A 21728-nucleotide genomic window follows, 5' to 3' on the forward strand; every position below is an offset into this window, starting at 1 on the left:
TCTTAGAAGAACATCTTATTGAAGAACATTTTTGGTTGTTGGCTTGTTTAGATACATTATTTATTTATTTATTTATTTTTAAGTTTTCTTTGGGTTTGTAGTTGTTGTAACTTGTAAGGAGGTATCTCTTTTGGTTGTTGCTTTGTTTACATACTTGTTTTTATTGTTTACTTTGGGTTTGTAGTAGTAAATATTTAGTGTTTAATCTCATAAAAATTAGATTTGTTGTTGATATATATGTAGAAGTAGTTGTTTAATCTCATGTATTATGAAAGCTTTTTTTTTTTAAAAAAAAAAATGAATTTTTATGGCACTTTTAAAATGTATTATGAAAGCTTTTGAACAACCCCAACAAAACCTAGCTTATTGGGCCAAAAAAGCCCCAATTGTTTTTTTTAAGGGCCAAAAATATCTAAATTAAGCCTAAAAAATAGGCCCAATACCCAAAACATGCTCAAAATGCCCAAATTTTTGAAAACCCGGTTACTGATCTAGATAATCGGGCGGTTATTACATAACCGGGTAGCCGTTACCTGGTAGCTAGTTACCGATTCTGGTTTTCTAAATTCAATAACAGGGTACCCTAGTTTCAGTTAACGATTTTAGCCAATAACCAATAAGGGTCGACACCCCTAACAGAGAGACCCGAAAAGGATGGTGGATACCATATTCACTATCTGCACATATACGGGCCAATAACAAAATATGGATAATATCTACCTTAACCTACTCACATTTAAAAATAGTTTTGTCTTGTTGGATCATTTTTGTTTTTAGGTTGGCCTTGGGAGACATTAACATTATTGGTTAATTTATGGGAGATATTCACACAATTGATAGTTTGAGAGAAATATTAACAAAGCGATGATAGTCCGAGGAAATATGAGAAATGCTAGAGGTCAATATTTTTCTCATATTTGACTCATTTCATTTTATAAATCGATCATTAGATTTATGGATTTATGTGGATTCCACGTAGGTCAATGGTGGACTCCACAAATCTAATGATTAATCTATTAAATTTGTAGGAAAATATAGGTCAAATATGGAGAGTTTAATAAGATATTATTGAATAACTGTCTAACGTGATTAATAAGATATTATTGAAAATGTTTAAAGTGCGAAGGAGGAGAGTTGAGCAGTTAGTGTTCGTTAATTATCTCCAAATTAAAATACAACAGACATGTGGATAAGTTTAATAACGAATTAATTAATTAAACTGAAATTGTTCGCTTTTAATACTTATTATTAAGATTATTTTAGGTAGTGCTATACACGAGACTATAACAAACGATTCTCTTCAAGTATTATTAAGTATTCTCCTTGCCATTCGTTTTGCCTAACGAGGCACATGTGGACCAACATTCTATGGTTGATGAAGAAATCTCCATGGCGATTAGTGCGTGCATTCATGGTGGTTAATTTAAAATTCTATCTAAAATAGTTAATTAAAACTTTTTTTTTTCTACTTTAATTAACAACTTTTTAAAACTTGCATTGAACCGTTTATCTTTTTTTCTTTTTTAATTTTATTAAAATAATATTTTTAAGAAAATCTCAATCTCAAGAATAGAATGATAGAAATGCAAATCACAAACCCACCTCAAGAATAGAACCCAACAAATCACAAATAAGAATTTCCCTTCTTTATCTACGGAGAACTCACAAATCGCAAATTCACCACCTAGACAAATATCAACGCCACGATTCCGCCAATCCACCGCCCAGACACACTACTTGCCTCTACATTGCGCCGATCGATTGCCTAGCTCGCCTCAACAAATCTTAAATCCACCACCTAGACGAACGGTGTACAACTTTCGTCCATAAAAATGAGAGAAAGAGAACAACTAAACCAAAGAATGAGTGAAAGAAAGAGAGAAAAAAAAAAAAAAAAAAAAAAAAAAGGCATAAAAAATTTATGCGTTGGTGAACAATGTTAACCTATATGTAGCGTGATACTACTCACCGACGCATGAAAAATGCATTTTGATTTTTTTCTTTTTCTTTTTTACATAATTCGACCGAGAAGGTTTTTTTAGATAAATGATTAGTTATTTTAGCTAAAAATGCAAAATGGTTAAACCATTGGAGATGCTCTAAGTTAAGTTTGGATTGTTAAAAACAATTGTACCATAAAGATAATTAAGAAAAGGTACGTGTGCTCCATTATTGGGTGATAATGCCCAAAATAATGGTTAACTTTCTACTCATTGGCTAAGCCAAGACCAAATCCAGAACCAATAACTTTTTCTTTGTCCATTCTTCTTCTGACAAGTTAAAAAAAATGCATGAACGATTGTGAGAGCCATTAACAATTTAATATGGTTAACTTGGAAAAGGAAAGGCACGGATTGCTTAGGTGACATTAGGTGGCCACTAGTGTCTTGGTAGGTTTTAGTTGTAATCAGAAAGAAACTCTTAGATAAATTAACTCAATCTCATTAACTAAGGTAATCATTCAATAATGCAAATATGGTGTGCCTGAGATTGATTCTGGAATTTCATATGTCAATACTTCAAAAGTATATAAATGCAAAATTGGCTTGTGTAATTCGTGTTCGTGTATCAAATTAGGTCGTGTTGAGGCATGAGTATAATATTATATAGGTTAACCCTAACATAACAATTTAATTAAAGACTATAGAGATTAGGAAAGGCATGAAAGAGATCGAGATTAAGTTAGTCCGGCCTATGACTTACATCCACACGTTGAAGCCTTATACGCTTTATCTTTCTTTGATATTTGATGTGAGTATAATGCTTTAGGGTTAAATCAACATTTGTCACAAATAATTTTTATCGTTAACAAAAAAGAGTCAAACCCCTCAACTCTAACCCGCTACATTTTGCATGTGTTGAATTCATTTTGGGTTCATAAGTCGTGTAAAAAATCGTAGTCTTAAATGTTGCGGGTCGTATTGGGGTTGAGTTGAGGCATGAATATAAAACTATATAGGCCAACCTTAACCTGATTCATTTAATTAAATGTGTTAAATCCCTTAATTATAACTCGCTAATTTTGTGTTAGATTCGTATTGGCTTTACTACGGGCCGTGTTAAAAACTACCAGCCCTAGCTACATAGACGACTAATAAAAAAACATTTAATCTAGGACATTTTATTTATATACAAATTAACCCACATAAATCTTCTTTATTAAAATCCAAAATCATTAAATAGAAAAGAGGAAAACAAGTAAAAGAAGGCCACCATCACGGGTACACCAATAAGTATGGAGCTTTGTTTATTAGAAGTGAAAATGGGATGAGTGGGCAAACCACTACAAATCCTCATCAAAAGTATGTTTATATATATATATATATATATATATGACATGCACCATCCAAAGCAAACAAAAATAGGAACCTTTATCAATTACAAGGGGATTGTTTGTCGCAGTATTGCAATCCTACGCACCACAAAGAATGGTCCTTGATGGTACCAAACCAAAAACCCAACAAAAAAGAAGATGGGAGGTTCCTTTTGATTCATATAACCAATTTTGATTGTTGACATTTCAACAACTATGTGGTTTTAGGTTACTTGCCGTGTCTCTTTGACAACTAAACATATCTAAGCACGCTTGAAAACGACATCCCATTTGTCCACGTCATGGCTTATGGGATGGCCCATAGAATCATAAAAACGGTGGGTGTTTTCTATTTTTATTATTTATTATTTATTTTTAAAGGATCTTTTATGATCGGGAATCCCTCTTCTTACTCATGCCCCATTCTTTTCCGTTGGAGTACGTGAGAAGAGCTTTTTTTTTTTTCTTTTCTTTTCTTTTGTTTGACCAAGAGACCCACTTGTGGGGCCCTTTGCACGTGCAAGAGCTCATTTGCTGCGTGTAACTATTACCGTTCAATAAGGATAAGACTATATAAGATTAAATTATAACTCAACCCGTTAACAGTTTAAATCTTTCAACCCTAACCAAATAATTTTGTGTTGAATTTATTTTTGGTCCGTAAGTTGTATCAACATTTACCTCCCCTTATGTCACGTGTCGAATTTAAGACGTATCAATAAATAAATATAAAATTATATAGGTTAATTTTTCCTACTGATTAGGTCATGGAAACGGGAAATGGATCCTCTCCATTTCACTTAAAATGAAAAGCATCCATTTAGTGCAATTAAAACATTTTATTCAAAAAATAAATAAACAATATTACTCTCTTAAGGATCTGTTTGGGATTGCGTTTGAGGGACCTAAAAGTATTTTTAATATTCAAAAAGTCCGTTTGAAGAAAAAAGTATCCATTTGGTAACAAAATTAAAAGCGCTTTTAAGGGTCTAAAAAACTTAAAAATGGCCAAAAAAATACTTTTGGCAAAAGCTTAAAAATGAATTTTTTGCTCAAAAACTTTTTTTTAACTTAAAAACTTTATTTTTCAAACACAATTCCAAATAAACCCTACTCCAATAAAAGGTGGTTGTTCCGAAGATTGAGACCATAACATCGTATGTATGACTACCTAACTCGTTTGGCTCAAATTTACCATGTCACCCTTGCACATTTCTGGAAGTTTGTGTAGTACAGAGCCTGGTAGTACATTTTTTTTTTTCGGTTTAGATTTGCTGTCTAGAATTGTCAAACTGGATGACAGGATGAGGCTATCATCTCTTTCAATCCATTTAATTATATTATCATATTTATTTTTCTTGAGTTGGTCAAATTAGTTGAGGCTCTCTATTGTGCTACATTTTAATTTTTTTTATTCATTTGACTTAAAAAAAAAAAAAGGGAAGGGCAAATATGGGTTGAGAGAAGTTTGATCCTAACCTTGTAGGTTGGGGTGGCATATTAGTGTCTACTTTGTCGGGTTTGGATAATATCAAAGATCGAGTATAAAATTATATAAATTAATTTTAATTTGATTAATTTAATTAAACAGGTCAGATTTATTAACTTTACCTTCTTAATTTCATATTAATTTTGTGTTAGGTTCTTAAGTCATATAACTCGTATCGAAAATTGCTAGTCATAAATATTGTGTGTTGAATTCGAGTTGTGTCGAGATATATGCATAATATTATATAGGTCAATCTTATCTCAACCAATTTAATTAAACGGATTAGAAATTTAACTCTAATCTAAGTGTTAATTTCTAAATTGTGTTAAAAATTAGAGCAGTGTTTAATAGAACACTGACGTATATAAACAGTCATGTACGCCAGTGTTCTGTTATTATATAATATTATTAAAATATTATATAAACAGTACAAAAAAATAGAACATTACAGTCATGCACACTAATGTTCTATTAAACACTGTTCTAAAAATTATGAACACGATGATACATGGAGCAGTAAATTCAATAATTGAAATGTGGATGCCACATCCTTTTATCTTTTCTACGAACTAGTGGGCAACAAGGATGAATTTGGGTGGAAGGATCAAGGGACCCAATTTTTTTGAAGGAGCTGTCTTGTTCAAGTCAGTGGAACATTATTTTCTTTCCTTAAAACTTTTTTTTTTTTTCCTGTTTGGTGGAACAAATGTCGTCTTTCCAACAACATCTTAATCACCAAAAATGTTTGCTTTCTGAAATTTGTCCTCCATTTTCCAATTTCTTTTTTATTGATGTTATTTTAGAGTATTAATATCAATAAGAGCTAACTGAAAAGCACATTAGGTTTAGATATAATGATTTTTTTTTGGTAAAGTTTACATATCCTCTCAAACTACCACCCAATTCACAATGTACCTCCCAAACTTTCAATTGTGATAATGTCCCCTTCAAACTATCAAAACATTGTCAATGTCCCCCCCCCCCCAAGACTAGCAATAAGACAAAAATGCTCCTATAGATTTCTCAATAAGACAAAAATACCCCTATAAATTCAAAAAAAATTGATTTTCTTTAAAAAACGAAAAATTTTAATTTAAAAATAATAACAAAAATTTTTATTTTATTTTTTTTAAAACGGAAATTTTTATTTTTTTTAAAAAAAACTATTCTTTTTATTTATTTTTAAAAAACAAAAAATTTCATTTTATTAAACGAAAATTTTATTTTTTTTAAACGTAAATTTTTATTTAAATAAAATTATAAAACAAAAATAAAAATAAAAAACGAAAATTTTCAATTTTTATATATAAAAAAAGAATCGAAAATTTTTTAATTTTTTTCTTATAAAATTGATTTTTTTTTTTTTTTTTAAATGGCCAACGTTTGGATTTTTTTTGGTTAGTTTTAGGTTTTTTCTAGAAGTTTTAGTTTTAGTTTTTTTTTTTTTTTTTTTTTAAATTTTCCTAAGGGTAATTTCGTCATTGGGGGAAACATTGACAATTTTGGGTAGTTTTTGGGAGGGGAGGGGGAGGGACATTGTCAATTGAGTGGTAGTTTGAGGGGGTTATATGGACTTTTCACTTCTTCTTTTTTTTTTGATGAATAATATAATGAATTCACAAGCAAAAAACAAATACATTTAACAATTTTATAAACAATAGATTAACAATTCAAACTCGATCCACACATCCCCTTTTCTCCTTCCCCAAGAAAAAAAAAAATAGTAATTTCACTAAAAACTTTTGAACTTTTACTCGATTTGACAAACCCCCCAAACTTTAAAATCTTTCAATTTAGTCCTCTGAACTTTCAATTGCTCTCAATTTGAACCACTCCGTCAAATTTAGCCGTTAGAAATACAAAAAAAAAAAAAAAAAAACAAAAACAAATATTCCTGATTTTTGTTTTTTTAAATAAAAAAAATGGAATTAAGGGTAAAGATGAAATTTTATAAAAAAGTCATTGGTATAAATGTCATTTAACATTTAAAATCTAACGGAGGGGTCTAAATTGATTGCAATTGAAAGTTCAAGAAACTAAATTGAGAGATTTTAAAGTTTAAGGGAGGTTTGTCAAATCATGTGGAAGTTTAAGAGTCTTTACTGAAGTTAAAAATTAAAATTTTTTTTAAAAAAAACTCACCCACATTACAATTAGGTAAAATGTAAATTTTTCCTATTTATTATTTATCTTTTTTCTTCACATAAAAGAGTAATTCCAATTTCCAAATCCCAAAAAAAAAAAGTCGTTTTTTCTTTTTCTTTTTCTAATTCCAAATGTACTTCAAGAGAAAGAGAAATATAACTGGGAAAAGTACACTTTACCCCTCAAAGTTTGGGGTGATTTTCAATTCGACCACCATTATTTCAATTTTTGCAATGCACCCCCCCAAACTTGCAATTTTTTTTTTTCACTTCGACCAATTTCATCCAAAAATTCTCATATTGTCCATAATTTATTTATTTTTACTCTTTATAAAAAAAATTTAAAAAAAATATTCGGGGTGGCCGTAGCCACCCCTTTGGCCATCTGGCCATTTTTACAACCCCCAATTTTTTTTTTTTTTTTTTATAAAAAATAAAAAAGTAAAAAAAATTAGGAGCAATATGAGAATTTTTGGATGAAATTGGTTGAATTGAAACAAATTTGCAAGTTTGGGAGGGTGCATTGCAAAAATTGAAACATTGGTGGTCGAATTGAAAATCGCCCCAAACTTTGAGGGGGTAAAGTGTAATTTTCCCAATATAACTAAGTAGTCTAAGTTGCATTTTTAGATTTTAGATTCTAAAAGTTTCTCTTTTTATCCATAGAGGTCAAGTAGGTTTATGAACAACAGACAACCTTCTTTTTTTAAAACTAAACAAATAAATAAAGGAAGAATACATTTTTTTGAATAATGATAGATACTGTATTTTTATCTTTTTTTTTTTATTCAACATTGTATTAAAATTTAATAACACTACATTCATAACTCAGTGATAATTTTAAAAGATAGATAAATTTTGCGAGAATAAAATTTTAAAAGCCATACTTAAAAAGGCAATCCCACTCGACCTAAGGCACCAAGTACTTTTATTACTTTCTTTCCCTTAAAAGTTGTTCTTTAAAAGACCGATCACTACCATTGTTTCTTTCTATTACTAAACCTTCTTTTTTTTCTTCTCAAACTTGTTCTTTCAAAAAGTACTTAAAGAGACACGAGTCATATCATAGATAAAATATGCATACACGTGATAAATCATTTTGGAAAACTTACTTACAACTTTTACTTACACCATTGCCAGTCATTTGACTCATATCACATGTCGGTTTGCATCATGTTACATTGATTAGGTAGGATTTGTTCCTTTTTGGAATTCCTAAAACTCCATCGAACTATAAACAACCTTTTTCTTCAAGAAAATCCTAATTTTTTAAGTTTGGGTTGTCCGTTCGAACGGCCTACGGTCACAACTATGAACGAGGCCTCCTAGAACTAGCTCGTTTAAACATATGTTATTGTTAACGTAACTCTATGGTTCTATCTTGTTCGAGCGAGACCTATTTCATTCAAATGAAATTGCTCCACTCTGAACATCTTCATATGAAAACTACTATAAAGCATAACTTTGCTTCATCCAATCTCTCCCCCGGCCCGGTCCATATAACCCAAAACAATCGAACACATATCTCAAGATGTTAATTTTTAATGTAAAAAATATATAATTTTGATTAAATTAATTTTGGATTTTACTCTTTTCTCTATACCTTACCACAATATAACAACAAAACCTTTCGAATAATGCTATAAGTGTCTCTTGTGTCATTCTTATGTCTCTCTAAGGATGATGTGATTCTTAAAATCACCATTAAACTCGTGATCGATCATTATTGGATTTTGATCAAAGGACGATTTTAAAAGTCACCTCATTTTTTGATTGACATAAGAGAGACTAGTAAAATTACTCAAACCTCCCTTCTATCAATAAAAACAACCAAGATCTTCAACACTTACTCAACCACACCGATCACATGACTCACAATATTATAAAAATTCTATTTTTATCCTTTATCTTTTATCTTCTTTTTTTAAAACCTCAAACTCACTCTTAACATATTAACAACTTCACACAACCTCCCATTAACAACAAAAACATCAAAAACACAAACTAAATCTGAAACACATGGAGAAAGATGTAGGAACTTACCCCCTTTTGGTTTCCTGAAGCTTTCTCCATCTTCAAGACTCTCTCTCTCTCCTCTAAAACCCTAAAAAGAGCTCAACATCTAAACACACTCTCAGCTTCAATGGACAAAAGACAAGAGAAGATGAAAATTTTATTTGGTTTCGAACGTTTAAATAGACCTAGTTCGTGCACTGTACAAATATCATTCAAACGGAATATGCTTCCGTTCGAACATATCACATCACGCATTTAATATGCATCATATCTATGTCGCATCTCACCTAACCCGCATAATTGTCAACAAGTGGAGATGTCGTTTCGTTAGAACGACACGCTATCTGAAGAGTAGTTCCTCAGTCGGAGGTCCATCACCCAATAAATCATTAGAGGGGCTTTTCATCAGCAGTGCTCTCGGTTCTTGACGAGGGGCGTGGGCCTCGATGGGTCGTGAGCCCATAGACTTTTGTGGGCTTAATAATGAACTTGCGAAGTTTCATATCATCAAATAAAAATGTGAAAATCCTTCCTCCTTAAGTGATAGATCAAGAACAATAAGGTATAATAGGTGTCCTAAGAACTCTCCCTATGTATACGTCTTAACTTCCATTGTAGATAGCTTACTTAAGGATGTAAACGAGCCGAGCTTGAGCGAGCTTCTCTTGTTCGAGCTCGGCTCGTTTAAATTTTACTTGAGCTTGAGCCGAGCTACAAAATTGAGCTTAAGCTCATAATAAGTTGAACCGAGCCAAGCTGCTCTTATATTTATTATTATTATTATTATTTTATAAATTTAAACTTTAAATACTCGTATGGAGTCGAGTATGGAGTCTGAGTCAATACAGTAAGGCACTTGGTTTCGAAGAAAGATGATATGCATCTTCTTATAAATAAGCAAACTTAGGGATTAATGTTTTCTTAGCAATGTAGGACAAGTTAACAGGTTGTATTCAGACTGCAGTGGGACAACGCCCTTACAAAAAAATATTTTTTCAACATCTCTCTCTCTCTCTCTCTCTCTCTCTCAATCTCCCTTAGCAGTTACAACGCATCTTTCACCCCAACTCACTCTCATTTCCCACTCTCTCACTCTCGCTCACCAAATTTTTGTAAAAAAAATTATAGACATACATTTGTTATATATATATATATATATATATATATATATAGTATATTTGTTATTATTGAGTAATATTGACTATATATTATTATTATTATTATTATTTGTTAATTAATAAAAAATATACTAGTCGAGCCTAATAGGCAAGTCGAGCCTTATATGAGCTTGCACATGAGCGCACTCGCGAGTATAACCGAACTGAGTTTGCTTCGTTTAATATTCGAGTTAAGATTTGCATTTACGAAGCGTTTCATTTAATAATCAATTGAGCACGAGTCGAATTTATACGCGCCGATCCCGAGCTCGATAACACCCCTACTTATACTATAAAATATTGACTAGGAAAAAGGAAAGAAGAAAAAGTCTCGCTCTAGAGGAAATTTGAACATTAATTTAAACAAATTTTCCATATTCAACGCAAGGATACTCGTAACTTTGCGTCCAAACACGCGTTGCGTGGTCAAGCCATCGACGGCTGCCGCTAACGAACGAAGACGCCCTCCTGTCTTGTTCCCCCCTAAAAAGTCTCCACAATTCCCAAAATACCCAAGAGCTCACGCGGGTAACACATTTTTTATAACAATCATTAAATCCACGTGCTCACGCAAGCCTGTAAAGAAGGTAGAAAAACTCCCATTTGGCCATTTTTTAATAAATGTCAGAATTTATTTATTTTTTTTCAGACTACTATTTTATAAAATTGTTGAACATGTGAAAAATATATGGAAAAATTACAGTTTACCTTCTTAAAGTTTATAGCGTTTTTCAATTCGAACACTAAAGTTTCAATTTTTACAATCCACTCTCCTAAAGTTTCAAATTTTTGCAATTTGACCAATTGTATCTAAAACTTCTCATATTGCCCATAATTTTTATTTTTTATTTTTTATAAAAAATTAAAAAAAAAAAATTCGGGGTGGCCGTAGTCACCCCTTTGGCCATTTGCCCATTTTTGTACTTCCAAATTTTATTTTTTTTAATATAAAAAAATAAAAAAATAAAAAAATTTATGGGCAATATGGAAATTTTGAGATAATATTGGTCGAATTGAAAAAAATTGAAACTTTGTAGGGGTGGATTGCAAAAATTGAAACTTTGGTATTCGAATTAAAAAACGCTATCAACTTTAGGGGTGTAAACTGTAATTTTCTCAAAATATATATATTTTAATAATTTTTTCTAACTCGATTTTTAAAAATTGCGTGTCATTTACGAAAAAGGAAAATAAAATTTAATAAAAAAAGAAAAAGAAAAATGTTAGGTGTTCTTCTAGTATTTTTTTGGTGTCCTCCCAAATGTGATGTGACTTTTAAAATTATTGTTGAATTTGAGATTATCATTATTAACTTTTAATCTATTGGTAATTTTAAAAATTATATCACAGTTTGAAAAGATATATGGAGAGCATTAAAAAAACACCTAATATTTTCCTAAAAAAATAAGTGAAAGAGTAAAATAGGAGCTCAGGAAAAAAAAAAAAAAAAAAATGAAAAAGGCAAAAGGCTCACGTGGCTGGAATAGAGATACCAACTAACTTGTTTAATAGGGGAAATTTGTTGCATTGTTGTACCCACTGTTCTAATCCATTTGTTGGGTTTCTTTTTCCTGACATTCTTTTTTTATATTTCTTCAACATTTGGACAGGCTGTTGGATCTTTTTGGTTGAGGTTGTTGGTTTGGTTGAATTATGGTTGTATAACTTGTATGAGACTAAGTTTGTATTATCAAAAAAAAAAACAAAAACTTTTATGTCTTTATAATACCAGATTCTCCTCCTCACATTAACCCGATGCTATTGGCCGTGCGGGTTTCATTTAACAGACGTGTTATATATTCTCTTTCGATAGTTCTTCTAATCTTTCAATTTTTAAAATTTTAATTGGATTTGTGAGACCATGTTCAAGAGACGTGCTCTACATTTTCTTCCCGTCATTTTCTAGTTCTTTCAATTTTTAAAATCACCATGGAACAAATCATTTATCTTCTTTTAAACAAATAGTGGAAAACCACAATTTTAACTAAAGCTTAGAATCTTCATCTTAGATTTTTTTTTTCCTTGTCCAAATGTTAAAAAGGAAAATTTTTCTAGCATTTTAAAATTAATGCTTAGATTATGTAAGATTTTATGACATAGTGGGCTTAGATTTATGACAATCTTAATTTGATGGATAAACCATGAAAAGTTCATAATATCTTTTTTGTATACCATAAAAAAAAAAAGAAAAAAAAGAAAAGGGGGAGTGATAGGGAGCCAAACAAATGAACTTAGAAAATTTTTCAAACTGATGTGGCAGACTGTGAGTGATATATAAGGAAAAGAGAATTACATTTTTTAATTTAAAAATCCTTGTCATGTCAGTTTAAAATTTTTCTGGGTTCATTTGCTTAACTCCCTAGCACTACCCAAAAGGAAAAAGAAGAGGTTTGAATAATTAGTATTGTTTGACTCTTTTTGGTCTACTTTTAGGGGAAAAAAACTTGGGGTTCAAATTGATTTCTCTCATTTTCTTTTTAATTGAAAAAAAAAAAATGATCCATATGAAAGTTCAAACTCCAATGTTGCCTCTATATATATATATATATATATTTGCATTAAATTGAAGTAAAATATATAAAAGAAAAAAAAAATTACATGAAACTACATTGACAAGTGACTTGAAATATGATTTAGTTTAGGTGGTGTAAAAAAATTTACATCACACTTTCTGTAATTTTTTTATTTACTTTCAAGTTTTTTACCATTGAAAAGACTAATTTTTTTTTTTCTCGTTATCAAAAAAATCCAAAAAACAAAATATTAATTATAGATAATTAATGACAATAATAAAACTAAAAAAATAAGAAAACAAAAAAAGATGGAATAATAATTATAACTATCAACCTCAGAAATAAGGGAAATTGATTAAAAGTGGAGTTGGAATTAAGACAACAGAAATCAAAACTAAAGAATGGAAAAACTTGAATAAAATTTTGTATTAAATTGTGTACAGAAAAAAGCTTAAATAAAATAAGAAAATACAATTAATAAATTAATGGTCAAAATTACAGAAGAAAATATCATCAAAGACTCCATCTAGAATTCAACATAATCAAAGGCCAGAAGTAGAAGTTTTCCATGATTGACAGGGTCTCCTCTCACATGTGCAGTACAGAACCACCAAACCGGCCATGAAAGTACAAAAGCACCTACTCGGAAACCCCAATGTAAAAGAAGGGCAAAATAGGAATCCAAAAAAGTCTCCCCCACCAGCTTCCACCTGCAACTTGTAGTTAAAAGAATTGCTGTCTCACCATTTCCCACGGAAGAAACTCTCTCTCTCTCTCTCTCTCTGTCCTTGATTTTCTCTTTTTCTTTATATTTTTTGTGCTTTGATTTTTCTCTGCTCTGGGGTACCCTCCAATGGCGCCGAGTCTGAGAGACCTCCAGCTCACGCGGGTAGCCGGCGCCGGCAAAGACGATGACGCCGGCGATCTCGAGGACGTACGGCTCCTGGATTCCTATGAGGACGGCGATAGATTCAGTAGAAGCGAAGAGGGGATGAGGAGGGTTCAGGTCAGTGTCACAGGGATGACCTGCGCTGCATGCTCCAATTCCGTTGAGGCAGCTTTGAAAAGCGTCAATGGGGTTTTGAGGGCCTCCGTGGCCTTGCTTCAGAACAAGGCTGATGTGGTTTTTGATCAAAGCTTGGTTAAGGTTAGTCTTGGCTTGGAATTCCCATGTCGTGTAATGTAATTGTGGTTGTGTTTGAATGTTAGTTTGTGGTGAATTGGGTAAAGGGTTAGTGTTGTTTCCAAAATGTTTGAGCTCTGTGAGTTGGTTTTGGTGTTTTGGACTATGGGTTAGTGGTAGTGTTTGCTTAATTTTTGTGATTTGTGCAGTCTTGTTAGTTTGTGTTCATTTTCTAATTTGTGGTGAGTTCGATCATATGTTAGTGCTACTTTTGAAAATTTGTGCTTTGTGGGCTTCTTTTGGAGATTTGAACTATAGGTTGATCTTGGTTGATTAGTTTCTGTGACTTCATCTTTTTTTTTTTTTTTTTTTTGTTGATAATTTTTTGTTTTGTTTATTTTGGAATTGCTGCCGAACTAGATCATGGTGAAGTGCTCAATGTGCTTTCTTTTTATGCCTTATGTATTTTATAGTTGGCATTACTTTGAGATAATCTATTAATCGTGAATATAAGCTTATTATAATAGTTTAGCCTAAGGTTTTGAATTGAAGCTAGTCATTTTTTTATACATTAGATTAGCCTTTATAGTTTAGTATATCTGGTTCATATTTTTTGTAATGATGTCCTAATTTTATTTCAGTAATTATGAACGCGAGAAATGACCACGGGATTGTTTAATGATAGAGGTTCATAGTGGAGTACAATTTTTTTTTTTTTAAATGTTCTTTTTAGTACGTGGTTCCTATTAATAATTGCACTTAACCAGGTGTTATTTATTGTTGAAATAATGAGTATGTATATCTTTGTTGAAGGTATGAATTATTGTGCTTGAATCTATGTGTGGATTACTGATTATTTTTTTTGAACTTTATTTGGTAGCAAGAGATATTCATGTGATCTTTGGTGTTCGAGTCTCTCTCTTTTATGGGGTGTCTCTATATGTACCTCAGGGGTGGGGCGGTTTTTTTGTTGGGAGATACAATCATGATCAGCACTTAGCTAAAGAAACACAATACCGGCATACTCCTTTTTATTGAGTTTATTTCTACAATTGATGGTGTTTCCCTCCCTCTCTCTCTCTCTCCAAATTTTCTGTCTGTTGATGTCTGGTTTCTCTTATAGATTTGTATTTTCATGATGGCATATAATAGTATATAAATTATCAGTTAAAAAAGGCCAGAGATATAAGACACATAATGATTAGAAATATCGATTTTTTTTTTTCGACTGGTAAGTAATTCATTACAAAAGGAAACCTCAATAAAGGTGCACAACCCTAGTACACGATAAGTATACAAGAGAAACACCTAGAGAAATTGTGATTATTATATTAAACATTCTTTAAATACTTTCCAAATAGTCTAATTAACAATAAGCTTGGCCAATAGGATAGGTGCCTCTCCCCATGCCTTCTAGCTGTCACTTGACACTAGTGAACTTCTTGTATGTCTTAACTGGGGAACTGGACCAGAAGGCCAGTGCTTTCTAGCGGCATCCTATGTGAGAGGAAAGAATTTGATAGAATGCTATGAGTTCTAGATGACATGAGAAAACTTAAAAAGAGTGTTAGAGATAGTGGCTCGTATTCATAATGAGTGTTGCATATGGGACATTTTCATGTACCGAGCTATGGGGTTTTTAATTGGTGACAACATGTGTATGTGTGTGTGTGTGTGTGTGTGTGTAGATGTTATAACCCTATTTTGATAGATAGTGAAAAGACTCCCCCTTGTCAATGTGGGCACAATGCTGAACCAAGTAAATTCTCTATGAACTATTTTCTCTATCATTCTCTTTATTTTTCACTGATTCATAGATTCAACGGAGTGCAAACCTCAGTTTTCTCATTTTTGGTAACTGTTGCTGTTACTTTCTGTTGTAGAGTTCCTATCATTCTCTTTATTTTTCACTGATTGCATAGTTTCAACAGAGTGCAAACCTCGGTTTTCACATTTTTGGTAACTGTTGCTGTTACTTTCTGTTGTAGAGTTCCTGGGCAATTATTTGGAATCCTTAATTGTCTTTTCTTTCTGTGTGTGACTGCATGTGGAAATTCCTCGTAAAGAAGTTTATATCTACCAAATTGGTACTGGAAACCTTGGATTTTATAGATACTGAAGCATTTTGTGTCTTGTCCTAATTTAGGATGAAGACATTAAGAATGCAATAGAGGATGCGGGCTTTGAAGCAGAGATTCTACCTGAACCTAGTAATTCTGGAACAAAACCACATGGAACCCTGTTGGGGCAGTTCACAATAGGAGGTATGACATGTGCAGCCTGTGTAAATTCTGTTGAAGGTATTTTAAGAAATCTTCCTGGTGTCAAAAGGGCAGTAGTCGCCTTGGCCACTTCCTTAGGGGAAGTTGAGTATGATCCTACTGTGATTAGTAAGGATGATATTGTCAATGCAATTGAAGATGCTGGTTTCGAAGCGGCACTTGTACAGAGCAGTGAGCAGGACAAAATTATACTAGGGGTTGCTGGCATATACAGTGAGATGGATGTACAGCTTTTAGAAGGCATACTTAGCCACTTTAAAGGAGTGAGACAATTTTGTTTTGACAGAACATCAAATGAAGTGGAAGTTATCTTTGATCCTGAAGTTGTCAGTTCTAGATCAGTAGTTGATGGGATTGAGGGAGAAAGCAATGGGCAGTTTAAATTAAACGTAACAAGCCCTTATGCAAGAATGACTTCCAGAGATGTTGAAGAAGCCTCAAATATGTTTCGGCTTTTCACCTCTAGTTTGTTCCTCAGTGTAAGTATTTGCTTTTTTATTGAAAAGATTTGGTGCATTGCATATCCTTCTTTTTTATTTTATTTATATATATAAGGCCAACGTAAATTAACTGCTGGCACACAATGCTTTGGCTCCAGATTCCTGTCTTTCTCATAAGGGTTGTTTGTCCTCACATACCACTGGTGTATTCCTTATTGCTTTGGCGATGTGGACCCTTTCAAATGGGGGATTGGTTGAAGTGGGTTTTGGTGAGTCTTGTTCAGTTTGTTGTTGGAAAGCGCTTCTACATCGCTGCTGCCAGAGCTCTTCGAAATGGTTCAACTAACATGGATGTTTTGGTTGCATTGGGAACTTCAGCCTCTTACTTCTACTCTGTGTGTGCTCTTCTATATGGGGCGGTCACTGGATTTTGGTCTCCAACATACTTTGAAACAAGTGCTATGCTGATAACGTTTGTATTGTTGGGGAAGTATTTGGAGTGTCTTGCCAAAGGAAAAACCTCAGATGCCATCAAGAAGTTAGTGGAACTTGCACCAGCAACAGCAGTGTTGATTGTCAAAGACAAAGGTATGTATTAATGTGTGATTTTTTTATAAAAATAATGGAGGTTGTTGTATTTTTGGGACTTTACCTATCAGGATGGTTTAAGTTTCTATGCTTTATTGGCATACATAATTAGATAGATTTAGCACTTATTTTTTATCTTGAATTGATAAATTTTCAGTAACTAACTGGTTTTAGTTATTTTGGTGTTTAGGTGGGAAGTGTATTGAAGAAAGGGAAATAGATGCTTTGCTAATTCAGCCTGGTGACATATTAAAAGTTCTTCCTGGTGCAAAGCTTCCTGCTGATGGTGTGGTTGTATGGGGTTCAAGTTATGTTAATGAGAGTATGGTAACTGGTGAATCTGTACCTGTTTCAAAGGAGGTCAATTCATCAGTTATTGGAGGAACAATAAATTTACATGGTGCCCTTCACGTTCAAGCTACAAAAGTAGGAGGTGATGCAGTATTAAGCCAGATAATTAGTTTGGTTGAGACGGCCCAGATGTCAAAAGCTCCTATTCAGAAGTTTGCGGATTTTGTAAGTATTCTGAAAATAGTTTGACTGTAACCTTATCGTGCTTCTGTTAATTTGTGCTATATGGGCATCCTTTAAATATATTTGTAATGCTTCTAGCTTTGGAAAAGAAAAAGAGATTGCATTTTACTTTTGCCTGAAAGGTGTAATAACTTTTATATTCTTAATTGACACTGACAGTATGCTATTTGTTTCATTGTGGCTTGGTAATTGGGAATGCTTGAATTGAAATTATTTAATGCTTATTGAGTTGCAATTGAAATTATTTTATGTTTATTGAGTTGCCAATCCGTATCATCTTTGAAGTTCATAATATATATGTCAGCCTATCTTCTCAGTCCAATAAATAAACTGGAATTTGAGTTATATATATATATATATATATATATATATATATATATATATAGTATTAAATATTTTGAAGTGTTCATGTCATTGAAGTTGTCATCCTCAAGGGAACCTTCAGAAACATTCATGGGATCAGATCAAAATGAGAAAAAAATTTGGTTTATTAAATTGTAGGGCCACCTCTGTTCATCTTGATTGCATCTCTACAGGCTATTAAGGTTTATTTGCATACGGTGTTTGTGCAAGTAACTCTTCAACTGGATTAGACCTTGTTTAAAAGTTTGGTGCATGCCTTTTTGTTAATAAACTCGAATGGATAGCTTTGAGTCTTCCACTTGGTTTTTGCTCTTTATAAGGGTCATATTTGTATTCCCGGGTGTATTATCCTCTGCCTCATCTGCTGGGATTACTTTCTTCAGCTGGTGGTGGATTTATCTGGTCCAAAGCCTGTGTTGGTTGGGTTAGTTATATCCAGACTACTCCTGGAAATTGGAAGATGAAGGACCAAATGGGAGCTTAAACTTTCTGGGTTTCTTTTATGGCAAGTAACATACTATAGACAGAGCCAAAAGAAAGGGGCTTTGAGCGTCAATGAGTCGGTACCCACTAATATTAATATGCATCTTTCTCTGCAAGCCTTTTACAGGGGCTGATTGGATCAGCTACTGTGATGCTTTTCCACCCCATGAAAGTTTTATCTTAAAAATACCCCCAATTTACACATTGTGGAGTTTTTGCCCTTCTTATTTATACGAGTCCCACTTTTTCTCCTTATATCATTTTCTGCAATTAGTCCTTGGATTTACATTTTCGAAATTATAGATTGATCTGGTCATATATATAATTCTTGTATAAGATATCGTTCCTATCTTACTTCTCTTTATGCATGCAGGTAGCGAGCATATTTGTTCCTACAGTTGTTGTTTTGGCATTGTTAACATTATTGGGTTGGTAAGTTCACATTTCTTTGGGCCTGCTGCCATGCTCTCATTGTGAATTTTTCATACTGTTAAAACTGTTGCCCCTCATTTTTATTAAATGTTTTCTTTTGTTGATGGTCTCAAGGTATATTGGTGGAGCCCTTGGAGCTTACCCAGAAGAATGGCTACCAACTAATGGAAATTACTTTGTATTTGCCCTCATGTTTTCAATATCGGTTGTGGTTATCGCATGCCCCTGCGCTCTTGGATTGGCAACACCAACTGCTGTAATGGTTGCAACTGGGGTTGGGGCTAATAATGGTGTGTTGATAAAAGGAGGAGATGCTTTAGAAAGGGCTCAAATGATTAAGTATGTGATATTTGATAAAACTGGCACCCTAACCCAGGGAAAAGCCACAGTTACAACAGCAAAAGTTTTTGCAGCAATGGATCGTGGGGAGTTTCTTAGATTGGTGGCCTCTGCAGAGGTGACTTCTGATTTCTCAATTAGTTTTCCATTTTTTGCCCTAAAACTCAGACTGTTCTTTAGGATTTGCCACTTTTGGTTCAAAATATAGTGCCAGAAGAAGGTCCCAAGAAGATCTCATAATATCACCACTATAGAAAAGAAAAAAGTTGGCATAATATTTTTTCCCGTCAGAAATGAACAGTTTGCTTTTCTGTAGTGTAAAGTGACATTAAATTGGTGTTGAACTGCGTAAGTTGGTAGCAGAGAAAACAAACATTTTGTTTTCAATTTTGTTCTTGTTACATATTTGTTCTGTTTTTTTTTTTCTTTCGTTCTTTATTTTCTCGGTGGGTGGGGGATGGGGAATTGAACTCATCCAAATATTAAGCAATAGTCATACTACAGAACCAATCTTTATTTATTTATTAATTCTGGTCAACCACTTTATTTTGTAACTTTTATCCGTGGCTTAGGCCAGCAGTGAACACCCTTTGGCAAAAGCAATAGTGGAATATGCACGCCATTTCCATTTCTTTGATGGGCCTTCTGCAACCAAGGATGCTGATAACAATAGCAAAGATTCAATTTCTGGATGGCTTTTTGATGTGTCGGAGTTCTCTGCCCTGCCTGGAAGAGGAATCCATTGCTTTATTCATGGAAAACATGTCTTGGTGAGTTGTCTTTGCACTAAGATATCTTTTTTTGATATGCAAATGTCAAAGCTTATTTTCAAGATTATTTTCAAGATGAATTGACATTTGCATAAATATATATATAAGATATGCAAATGTCAATTCATCTCGAGAATATGCTTTGTAACTTTTGGGATTGCTTAATGGAGGCAATGTATCCTGAACAGGTTGGTAACCGGAAGCTGATAACTGAGAGTGGAATCTCTATTCCAGCCAATGTCGAAAATTTTTTAATAGAGTTGGAAGAAAGTGCCAAAACTGGAATACTCGTTGCGTATGACAATAACTTAGCGGGTGTTTTGGGAGTTGCAGACCCACTAAAGAGAGAAGCTGCCGTGGTTGTGGAGGGTCTTGGGAAGATGGGTGTTACGACAGTCATGGTTACAGGAGACAACTGGAGAACAGCTAGGGCTGTTGCAAATGAGGTCAGCATAGAGTTTTTATTTGTGAATAATTTAAACCCGCGATTTTAGCATTATAAAACTCTAGTTTCTTCGAATTCTGATATTTAGGTGATGAGTCTTAACTTGCTTTTTTAGGGTCTGATGGAGTTCGACTCTTACCCATATATTATATTTTCATATATCATAAGAAAAAAAGCTTTTTGTGTTAATTTTTAAATTGTTAATGGAAAGGGAATAGTAGTATTTTCATGTCATTTTTGTTATTTATTTAAGGGAAGAATTAAAAAAACTTTTTAGATTTAAAATCTTCATAAACTGAAGTCTGAAAGGCAAAATCCAAAAACTAGGTCTAAAAGGCAAAATCTAGAAAAGCACAAGGAGATTCTGAGATATTTGCCCTTGAATTTATTATTTGTACTTAAACATCAGACTTTATGGTTCCTAAGTATACATTATTAATTTCAGTGGGTTTGCATGCCCTATTTTGTGATTTTCAAAGTACCTCCCTCCTCTTTTGTAAATTATGTTGTTTTGATAAAATTTGTTGCATACAAGTTGAAACCAAATGTCAAATTTGAAAAAGGAAAAATGTTTATGCTGGGCAGGTTGGCATTCAAGATGTTAGGGCAGAGGTAATGCCCGCAGGAAAAGCGGAAGTCGTCCAATCATTCCAGAAAGGTGGTGAGCTAGTTGCAATGGTGGGAGATGGGATCAATGACTCCCCTGCTCTAGCTGCTGCTGATGTTGGTATGGCTATTGGGGCCGGGACCGATATCGCCATAGAAGCTGCCGATTATGTATTGATGAGAAATAACTTGGAAGATGTAATCACAGCCATTGATCTGTCGAGGAAGACGTTTTCACGGATTCGATGGAATTATGTGTTTGCCATGGGCTACAATGTGGTTGCTATCCCAATTGCTGCAGGGGTTTTGTATCCATCTCTAGGAATTAAGTTACCGCCATGGGCGGCGGGTGCATGCATGGCTCTCTCATCTGTAACTGTAGTATGCTCTTCTTTGCTTCTTAGGAGATACAAAAAACCCAGATTGACAACCATACTAGAAATTACTGTAGAGTAGAAAGAGAAAATTGAAAAACTTTGAGGTTTTGGCTTCATGTCAAGATAAGAAGATGGGTGTGATCAAGTGTTATATCCCAATTTTGTATATTTCTGTCTCTTTTGCAGTGGGGGTGTAAGATTTTAGCACCCCGTCATTGTAAATGCCACTTGTACAATAATTTTCCTTGCTGCTTTTTCTGTTTTTATCTTTTTCCTTTTTTATTTTTTATTCAATGAGGAGTCTCTCTCTCTTA

At 33.1% G+C, this 21728-nt stretch overlaps 1 protein-coding gene across 1 annotated transcript; it reads left to right on the forward strand.

Annotated features, from left to right (window-relative positions):
• Positions 1 to 13359: 13359 nt before the first annotated feature.
• On the forward strand, positions 13360 to 21728 carry RAN1 (copper-exporting ATPase / responsive-to-antagonist 1 / copper-transporting ATPase (RAN1)). The gene is made up of 9 exons (XM_059581971.2): positions 13360 to 13779; positions 15902 to 16516; positions 16636 to 17065; positions 17256 to 17581; positions 18819 to 18877; positions 18992 to 19334; positions 19789 to 19986; positions 20175 to 20432; positions 21017 to 21728. The coding sequence occupies exons 1-9, from the start codon at positions 13486 to 13488 to the stop codon at positions 21491 to 21493; spliced, it is 3000 nt and encodes a 999-aa protein (XP_059437954.2). The 5' UTR covers positions 13360 to 13485; the 3' UTR covers positions 21494 to 21728.

The sequence above is a fragment of the Corylus avellana genome, chromosome 1, assembly GCF_965113065.1.
Source record: "Corylus avellana chromosome 1, dhCorAvel1.hap1.2, whole genome shotgun sequence".
NCBI classification, from domain to species: domain Eukaryota; kingdom Viridiplantae; phylum Streptophyta; class Magnoliopsida; order Fagales; family Betulaceae; genus Corylus; species Corylus avellana.